Raw genomic sequence first — 9,979 nt, 5'->3', positions numbered from 1 at the left:
CGATGGAATGGCGTGTAAGGCGAACGTTCTGGTGCGTACATCTTGGTGCAGTGTGCCACAGTGGCGGAGGAAGTCCGTATTGAGGAAGAGCGGCTGTGTGAAGAGGCGGAATTGATCCTCAAGGAATTGCATGCCCTTGTGCAGTGGGTCTGCCAGCCGGAGGAGAATGAAACGGAGATGCTGGAGAGGGCCTCATTGCATGGTGTAGATGATGTGTATAAGCGCTTTACCAATGCGAATGCCGCGCTGCACGCAAAATTTAGTGGGGAGGTGGACACCGAAGTGTTGCCTTTGCTGGCAACCATCCGACACGAGAGTGAGTGGTTCACCAGCGCGGTGGAGGTCGAGCTGAATGGTCAGCACGGGACACTTGAAGGCTTTCTGCTCACTGGGCCGAGCAACGTTTTGCTGACATTTGAGAAGGCGACGAACGCGTTGGAGGTGACGGTGACAAAGGCCTTTGGGTTCATTCGTTCGCGTTTTATTGAACTCTATGAGGCACGTAAAGACCACGATGATGCCCTCCAACGCGTGGAGGCAGAGCTCGCACGGAAGCAAAAAGAGCTGCAGCACTCGGCAACAGTGGAGGCGGCGGAGAGATTTTTTGTCGAGAACCTTGATATCCTTGAACGCATCGCAGTGCAGCACGCGAATTTCCACCGCCACACCGTGCAGTCACTGCAACGCATCGTGCAGGAGGGGCAGAAGGAGATGGAGCAGCACTGCGCTAATTTGTTGCTACTCTTTGGCCTTGAAAGCGAGGAGGCGTGCGTGCGGCGCGAGCGTGAATTGGCGGCGGCAGCAGCGGCAGAGGCGGCCGCGACGAAAAAAGGGCGTGGGAGGGGTGTTGTTGTGGAGTCTGACTCCGAAAGCGACGAGGAGACGATGCCACCGTATCCAACCATCACCGCAGTGGATGGGCAGCTGTATTTCATCATTGGGCCACTGGCACTGGAAGACAATTTGCCAGCCTCACCAGAAGTTGCATCGCCGCAGTCGTCGCAGCAAAAAAGTCGGAAGAGCGGCGGGGGTGATGTCAGACGCAATTCTTTGACGTCAGGCAGCAAGAAGTTGTTGTCTCAGTCAAAACAGAGAGGCAGTAAAAAGATAAAGGACAACCAATCCCGGAGTGAAAGCGGCGCAAACTCCAGTCGACGTTCCCCGATGCTGAGTGTCGTGCTACCGCCCGCCTTCTTGCAGACGTACGAGGCGCTTCTAAAGGACGTGCTTAAGGAAGATGGCGGGACGGCGTCCCTTTCGCTCTCTACCGTTGAGGCGTGGCGCGAGATGCTACGGGTTGAAGTCCTCAACTGGACAGTTCATCTTCGTCACGCTTCAATGGAGCATCTGCAGAAGCAGTGCAACGCGCAGAAGTCCGCGGTCGATGAGGAGACGAATGAAATTCTGCGGCATCACCGCCGTCGCCCTGCCAAGATGCAGTCTGAATTTGAGGGGCGAGTACGCGAGGTCGAGGCGGTGCACTTGAAGAAAGAGAACCGCTGCGCTCGCCTGCGGGAGAGTTGTTTGGCGCTTGAAACCGCCTGGTCTTCTATGGTAGCATTTGGCGACGCAGAGGCCCTCAGTAACCAACTGTTCGAGCAACTTCAGGAACTGGAGAAAATGGCTCCGAAGACGAACGCGATAAATGCGCTGGTGTCTCAGGAACGGAACTTTGCCTCCCTTGTCTCTTCCTCTTTGGAGGCTAATACTAATCACCATTATGAGATTTTGACGGATTTCACAAGGCAGAGAGAGTCGTTGGAGTCGGAGTGTCGTAGTTATCTCCTTGGCTGTGGGAAGATTGTTCCTGATAACCTGGACGATATTCATGACACGAGCGCATGGGACGATTGCAATGACAGCAGCTGCAAAGAAGTCATGGACACCCTGCTGCGGCTTCACAACGCCGCAAAGGCTTTCAAGGAGAAACTCAACTCAGAGCGCGAACAACACGTGCGGCGCTTGGACACGATGAAGTCCAATTACACGGCAGTATTTGAGCAGAACGCCGGGGAGCTGAAACTTTTGGCGCGTCTGCAGGAGATATTGTCACGGCTCAAGGTGCAGGTACACTCCCTTACGACACTCTCGGAGACCAGCGAGGCGGAGATTGAAGAGATGCTTAAGGAATTGGAGGAAAAACTCTCCTCGCAGTCCTTACCGCATGACTTTTCCAAGGCGGTTGTAGAGATGGCGGGTCGGGAGTATGGCGTTTCTTTTAGCAATGCGGAGGTACGGTCGTCGACTGCTACTGGACGTGCCTCCGCTGCTTCTTCTCCCACCGTCACGCCCACGAAGAAAGTACAAAAAATGGCAAGGGGTACGGGGGCAGGTGCGATCACATTGACGCAAGACCGCACACGTGAGGTGGAGGCGGAGTTGAGTGGGCGGCTGGCAGATCTAAGGATCGAGACGCAGCGGCAGATTCGTGCGAGTGATCCGTCAAAAGTGATGCGTCTTCTTGATCACATTCGCGAGAAAATTTATGTGCGTGGACGGCACCTTGACTGCCTACAGTACGGCGTGGAGCTATTTAACGTACCGCAGGAAAACTACATCGATCCACGTCTTGGCGCTACTTCTGACGCAACCGCGGAGGAAGCGGCCACGACAGCAGCTGGAACGACAACACCAACACCATCAACTACCTCTTTTTCTTCGCAAGGACGCCCACGGAGTAAGTCGAAGTCTTCTGCAATACCGAGTTGTATGATGGCCGCGCTCTACACAACAACTGAACTTCCGGAAGTTGTTCCTGCGGAACGGCAATTAAACGAATGGCTTGCGGTGACGAAATCGCAGGTGGAAACTCTGACAGACCACCACTTTTCTATGTACCCGCCACCGCTTCTGCGCCGATTGCCCGGCATGTCGGGGGGGAATCTCAAGGATGTCATGGAGATGTGCAATCGGATTTGTGATCAACAGCAGCGAAATGTCTCTCAGTACATGGTGAAGGCGGTGCAACGGTACCGCGAGCAGGTGCAGCGCCTGTCTGTGGCGCTGCAAAAGATTCCAAACTACCTGGTTAATTCGACGTACACCTTGTCCTCCACGGCAATGGAACGACGTGTAGCGGCTGTGTTTGATGTCTTTGCCGGCTTTTATGGCGACTCGGACACGTTGCGGTCTATGCACGATCGTCTTGCAAAAGTTACCCTCGCATCGAACTACAACCGCGATAAACTTGATGCGCTGTGCGATGCCGAAAACGCCCGGCAGACCGTGACGCATGCAACCATCGAAAAAATATGGGGATATGCACTGCGTGAGATAGAGGACGAGGCCACCATGCATGCCGCAAGAAGTCTTAATGTAAGCAACAATTTTTTTGCTTTATTGCGGGGAGTTGTGCTGCCGGAGAATTTAAAACCCGCCGATGACGATGGGGGCGATGGTCGGCACCGAGGGCTTCGCAGCCTGCTGCGTCTCAAAGCAAAGGAGAACCGCACGAAAGAGATACAGCAGCACTCAACGAAGCGAGAACGGAGACTGCGTGAAACAATGAATCGCCAGTTCCAGGGCAGCACAACGTCAGGAGGCAAAAGGTTTGACCCTTACTCTGCTGCTGAGGCGTCAAATGTACTTCTGCCCGTTCCAGCGCTGCAGGAAGTGGAACACGGTCGCGTGCCACTCCGTGCTGTGCGGCCGCTGGAGATGTTCAACGCTGAGCACCCGGATGCCGAAATCGCTGCACCAAATATTGACATCGCATCCGCCTTTGCACGCGTTTCAAGGTTGTCGCGTTTATATTCTTTGGCAGGCAATCGACGGCAGAAAAATGATGCTTCCATTGTGTCTTTGGAGGAGCATGCGCCGGCTGTCGCCATTGTTGCGCCGGAGACCCCTTTGCACATGGAAATGGCAAAGCTTACCCAGCAATCGGTAGAGCATTTTAACAATACCTCCTCGAACGCTGTGGACAAGGCGAGCGTTGCCTTTCAGAAGTGGACTGAGAAGGAGGAGGAATGGCGGGAGAATTGGGGGAAATCCATGAAGCGCATAATGCGATAGTCTTTTATTTCGTCTCGATTCACTCTTCCTTTTTATTTTCTTGTCTACTTGGTTATGCCATTTTTTATGATGTAAATAGAAAAAATGATTTTGTGCTGAACGCATATATATATATATATATGTGCTTGTGTCATGCGTCTAGAAAAAAAAAAAAAATCTTTTTTTATTATTATTCCTGGCTTAAAACTGTAGCTTTTCCTTTTTGTTGGTCGTTTTTAAATTGCGATGTGGGGTAAGTGATAAAGCATTTTGTTGTAATTCACTCTCTCTTTCTCTGTCTCTCTTTTGCCTTTTTTTTTTTTTTTTTTTGCTTTTCCAACAAGCCCTCGGTAGAGTAGTTTTTTTTTTTTTTCTGTCGTTTTTTTGTTGTTTGTTTGCTTTTTTGTTTTTGTTTTTTTATTTTTGGGGGGTATTTCTTGCAATGGTGAGTGACGTCAGCACGAATTGGCTCCAGTTGTTGCTCAAGGAACTCCGACGCATTGCTGCCCAGCTGCAGGCCAAGCCATTAAGTGTACAGGATCAGACGGAATATGCGGCAGCAGTGCAATTTATTGAGCTGCGGGTGCCGGTGCTTGGAAACGATGAGTGGAAGGCGTTGGTGTCGAGCGGCGCCGTCGCGGAGGTGTTTGAGTTTGCGGTGGGGAGCGTCTTAGAGGATCCGCTCTCGTGCATCGCCGTCCAGTCATGGGCGGGCGCCATGGATGCTCTTCTGGCGCGGACGAAACCTTCTGTCAACGCCGCCCACCACATCCCACAGCTGTGGGACGCGGCGAGGCGGTTAGCGAAGGATCGTAGCGGCAACAACGTCACACTTCATGCTGCACTGAAACTGCTACGGGTTTTTCTCCATCGGTCTCCAGTAAATATTGACTGCATACCGCGGTACCATCTTCCCCACCCTGTCAAGACAGTAAGTGTCGCTCCGCGGTTGGCTGCCCTGGAGCTAGTTCCATATATCATTCTACAGCCTTATAAATGTGTTCAACAACAACAACAACAACAATATCCACAAGAGGAGCGAACGGGCAGCCCCACACCATTAAATTCGCTTCCAAGACGGTTGGTTTTGGCGACACCTTGGGTAGATTACTTACGCAAGGCGGTGGGTTGCTCTATTCCTGTAGTACGAGAGAAGGCACTGGAAAGCATATGTGTCCTGCTAAAGGAGGGCGTTGTGCTGGATACGGCTCAATTCAACGTTATTCTTGACATGATGCTCCGTCTTGCCGAATCAGAGGAAATATCTTCCAAGATTGAAAATGTTTTGGGTACCGTCATTGGGTTTTTGTTGAATACCGCACAGCACGGAAGTGATTGGACACACTTTGCCGCAACAAATGCTGCTGACGCTGGAGATATGATCAGGCGTATATTTCACCCTCGTGCGATGACACATGCGACACAACGTGTCCTTTCAGTGGCAATTGGGGAACTTTTAGTTCAGACTGTCTCATCAGAGTGGATGGAGAATGCTGTAGCCCGTATTTTTGAGCTGTTGCAACCAACCCCGCATGATGACCGCATGTACATGCCAACCATTGTCTCTCGGGCTGTGTTACTGTGGGCGTCGCGTATGGGTTCCGACATGTTCCGCGGTTCCCTTGTGGAGATTCTCGTACGTTTTCTCGATGCATCATGTACGAAAAGTGTTACACATACTGCCTTATTGTGTTTGACGGGTGTCGTTCGCATGATTGTTGCAACTAGTGACTTTGCCACCGTGCTTTGGGCACAACTTTTGCAGATACCAGTGCGGCACTCATCCCTCATGCAAGTGACGAGCGAAGCCATGGCGTGTCTTGCGCACCAAAACGAAGTTTGTGGTCGGGCGTTGCTGCGGCGGTTATACACCGCAAGTAATGAAATTGAAACCGATAAACCACTTCCAACATCCGTTGCGCTGCACGCAAAAGCACTCCTTGCCATGCCAGCCGAGTTTGTGCAGCGGCCATGCGTATTGGAGACCCTTCTTGCCCTTTTTGCATCGTTTAGTATTGGCATTACACCTCCGAAGGTGGAGATGATTTTTTTTAGACGCGTTGAATACTTTAATCGAATTGCGCTTCTGCTACTCAAACATCAGCGTGATCAGTTGTCTCCTGCAACTATCACGAATGTCAAGATGTCCGTGCGGGTTTTTTTAAGTCTTCTCGTTAGTAATCCTTCTGGTACATCACTTTATGCGCGTGCTGCGAGTTCCGCATGCGCCGTACTTACAGAAGTTGGTGCGTCCGACATTGAGCTGAAGCTTGTAGTCGCGTTGTTAGATGCGCTTGAGGTGGCCGGTTTCTCATCACAGCAGTCAGTGTGGTCTGCGGCGTATGCGCTGTTTACTGGTGCGCCCTGGTTGGTCTGCTCAGATGGCATGGGTAAGCGTGGTATCTTGGCAAAAGCACTTGCGGATGTGTCTGATGCCAACCGCGACGGTGTGCCTTGTGCAGCAGAAGAAGAAGGCGAAATTAGTGACATGGGGGGGACACGACTTGTAGGTGTGGCAGAGGAATGCCTTGATGACTATCAGCGTCTTTTGCCGAATATGACGCAAAAGCCGCAGGCAGTTGCCACGTGGCGTGCGGTTTCACTGATTGTTGGTGGTTGCACGGAGAGGGCGGGGGAGGAATGTGTGCAGCGTGTGTTTGTTAGCCTGCGGGAGTGGTGCGCTGCTGCCGAGGCGGACCCGGTAGTGACGGCGTGGAACGTTCTGTGCTGCCTCAACGGCATTTTCGCGCGGTGTGACAGTGAACACGAATGGGTGAAGACATCAGCGATGGAATGGTTTATGTTTGTGGAAGAACACTGGCTGTCATCGAGTGTATGGGCAGTGCGGCGTGCAGCAGCGCGGTTGTTGGCACGTCTGGCGGTAATTACAGGAAAACTTGACGACTACACTTCCGTCGTCGTGAAAAACTTCAACGACGGCGAGGATGCCTACCGCCTCAGCGGTGTCCTACTCGCTCTAGGCGAGATGCACGGGACCGGAAGCAGTGTCACCGCATCCATGGCGATCTCTTTTGTACTGCGTGTGTTGAGGCAACACGGTGTGAGTGGCGGCATGGCAATTGCGGCTGCCGCATTGGTGGCAATGGTACGCATGACGCCACGACACTCGCAACTCATCAATTCCGTCTTACCGGCCGCTTTGGTGGCACAACTCCTTTTGCCTGCCATGACAACAATAGTTGACCCATTCGTCTTTGTTCTTTTACTCGAGCTGTTTTTGATTTTATTACCGCATGAGCAGGCGATGGTGAACAAAGGTGTGAATGTCTGCGTCCGGGGCGTGATACAAATTCTATTCTCCTCTCGAGCACTCCATGATGAAGTCACCAGTGCCGTGCTGAACACGGTGCGTCTCGCTGTGAATGATCCAAACCATACACCGACGGATGCGATGGCAAATGTATCTGCTTCTTTTTTGACTGCTTTAAATTCCCTCGCCCTTAAAAAGGAGGTGTTGGGGCTTTTGGAAGGCAATGGTCGCTTTAGCGACTCCGTTTCCCGAGCAGCAGCAGAGATGCTTGGGGTTTGCTGCAGTGTTGTTAGTACGGTGGATTTTTTTCGTGCTCCACTTTTGAGAATTGCACAAATGTTGGATGCAGCGGTTTCTACGGAAACTCGTAATGCATGGATAAATGTGGCTCGTATTATCCTGCAAAATTCCGACCGGAAGCATTTGAGCGTATTTCTGGAGGAAATGGAGCTCATTATGCGAGGGAAGCCAGCGCAGCTTTGTGATGAAGTGTGCACCAGGCATGAGCCGCTGATGAATAGCAACCACGAGGAAGAAATGGGGGAGTTGTCGTCAGTGAAGAAAACGAAAATGAATGGAAAGAGGGATGACGACGAGAAGCAGGTGCAAATGGTGGCAAGTGAAGTGGGATCCAAACTGGCGGTCTTGTCACTGATGACTGAAATGATGCGGCAGCCAGATCTATACGTCAATTTGGAGGGCGATGCTCTTGTGCGCCACCTGAATTTGCTTTTTTGGTCCGTTTCGCTTGCGGAAGTGGAGCCTATTTTTATACGGCCTGCAGTTAATGCCCTTCTCATCGTCGTGGAGAAATATGGTAACCGAGTAAAGGATATTTCAACACCGTTTTTGCTTTCCTGGCGTGTCATGTTAGTGAGCGGCATGCGGAGAGTTATCCAGAGCTCTGTCTTTTGTTGCGAAGAGAGTTGTCTGCTCGCAGAGAGTTTTATCAACTGCAATTTGGCAGATGACAATAGTGTACGCCGTGTAGTTTTGGCTTTGATGACACTATTAGAAACACTGGAGAGATGTGATGCGGACTATGAGGCCATTGTTCACGGCGGATGTGGACGTGTTGTCTTGGCGCTTTCGGCTTGCCGCACACGGGCGGCAGCGGCAGGTTGGTTGCAGGCAGAAGAAGCTGCATTGGATGCCCTTGCGTCATTGAGTGGGCAGGCGGCTGTGGCTTTAATAAGCAACCAGTTGGTGGCATCCATGGCAATGGTGCACGGATTTGAACCGACGTATGATATGATTTCAACAACTCTAGATGAATGCATACACGCCGATCTTGCTGCCGTTCTCAGTGTTCTGGAGAATATGTGCTCCGCTGTGCAGGCGTTGGGCCCAACCGTCCGCCACGCGGCAGGATGCCTTTTGTGCTTGGTGATATGTACTCCAGGCGTAGCATTGCGTCCCTTACGAACCATTGTGCCCCTTCTATCCACAAAGCATCAGGAACTCATAGCAAGCACAGCGTTTGGGCTTCTCTTGCAGGAAGGTGATGAAGCAATAAACGATGAGGATGCCACTTATTTGCTGGAGATTGCCGCGGCAACAACCTGTGAGAAGTATGCGGCTGAAGTAGAACCGGTCTTGTTGGCGCTGGCAACTCATCATCGCCCCTGTGTGGGCTCTCTCGCCAGTCTACGCCTTGCCGTTGAGGCTTCTTGCAGCGTTGCTTGCATCAACACCGTTTTACGTTCTTTTGACGTTGATGTTTTAGTTGTGGGTGACGAGCCCACACCGGCTACAAGGGCGTACATGCAGCACATTTCGGAGGAGAAGCGACGGGAGATGGGACTTGCGACTGCGTGTGGGTTTGTGCTTCTGCAACTTATTAATTTGGCGGACGAGCAGCAGCAGCCGTTGTTTGTGGGATCGCGTGTTATGGAGGCCGCATTATCTCGCCTTATGGAGGCCCTGGCCCGAAGCGCTGACCCGTTGGCGTTGCTGCAGCGCGTGTTTCCCAAAATGCATCAAGACGTGCGTCTGTGCAGCATTATTTTTACTGCGTGTTCCTCGGCGCATCAGCCCGAGCTGCGGCGGCAGTGGTCGCCATGTGTACAGCACGCACTGCTGTGCATCATTCACAAGGAAATGCTCCTCCAAGAGAAGCACAGTTCGTTGGTCCTGGAACGCGTCCGTCTCTTCATTCGCGCCCTGCTGATATTGGAGGCAGAATCATCTTTTTACGTTGACGCGACAGACACGATGTGTTCCCTCTACCCCGATGCCTGCGCCGCGCTGACGCAGCAGTTGATGCGCTATCATGTGTGCGAGTTGAAGTCTGTCATTCAATCACTTTGCAGCAAGGAGGCTGCGACGTTGCGTCGACTCGTGCAACTGCAGGGTTTTGGGGAAACACCGCACGAGTCGTCCCTAAAGATGGAGGGAGGGTCGCAGCACAACCACACGGCGACGGCAGTTCCGCAACGTCTTACCATAAATCTGTCGTCGTACACATGACCACGTGACAACTGCCGCAGCCGCATGCACTCGCCGCAAAGGGAATGGAAAAAGCAAAAGAAGAAAGAATAACTGCTGGTAGAGGAAAACGAGTCGAAAAACTGCGTGCCAACCGGCTTTTTTGCGACGTTTTCTGTGTGATTGTGCATGAGGGGAGGGGGGAAACTCTCTTCATTTTATTATTATTATTATTATTATATATTACTCACCTTTTTCCTCCTGTTTCTCTGTTTTCCCCCCCCCCCC

At 52.0% G+C, this 9,979-nt stretch overlaps 1 protein-coding gene and 1 pseudogene across 1 annotated transcript, besides 7 other annotated features; both read left to right on the top strand.

The window, feature by feature from the left end:
- Window positions 1-4,014, top strand: Tc00.1047053508403.20 (annotated as a pseudogene).
- Window positions 1-9,979: a sequence feature (heterozygous, non-Esmeraldo-like haplotype).
- Window positions 792-825: a microsatellite.
- Window positions 4,157-4,188: a sequence feature (AT_rich).
- Window positions 4,278-4,329: a sequence feature (A-rich).
- Window positions 4,353-4,418: a sequence feature (A-rich).
- Tc00.1047053508403.10 (hypothetical protein, conserved) lies at window positions 4,436-9,733 on the top strand (the record flags this gene model as incomplete). The annotated part of the gene is made up of 1 exon (XM_801153.1): window positions 4,436-9,733. The coding sequence occupies one exon, from the start codon at window positions 4,436-4,438 to the stop codon at window positions 9,731-9,733; it is 5,298 nt and encodes a 1,765-aa protein (XP_806246.1).
- Window positions 4,997-5,017: a microsatellite.
- Window positions 9,910-9,937: a microsatellite.

The sequence above is a fragment of the Trypanosoma cruzi genome, genomic scaffold (genome assembly GCF_000209065.1).
Source record: "Trypanosoma cruzi strain CL Brener 1047053516803 genomic scaffold, whole genome shotgun sequence".
In the NCBI taxonomy this organism is placed as follows: domain Eukaryota; phylum Euglenozoa; class Kinetoplastea; order Trypanosomatida; family Trypanosomatidae; genus Trypanosoma; species Trypanosoma cruzi.
Note: the sequence above shows the minus strand (reverse complement) of the source record. Positions and strands in the feature narration are given on the sequence as shown.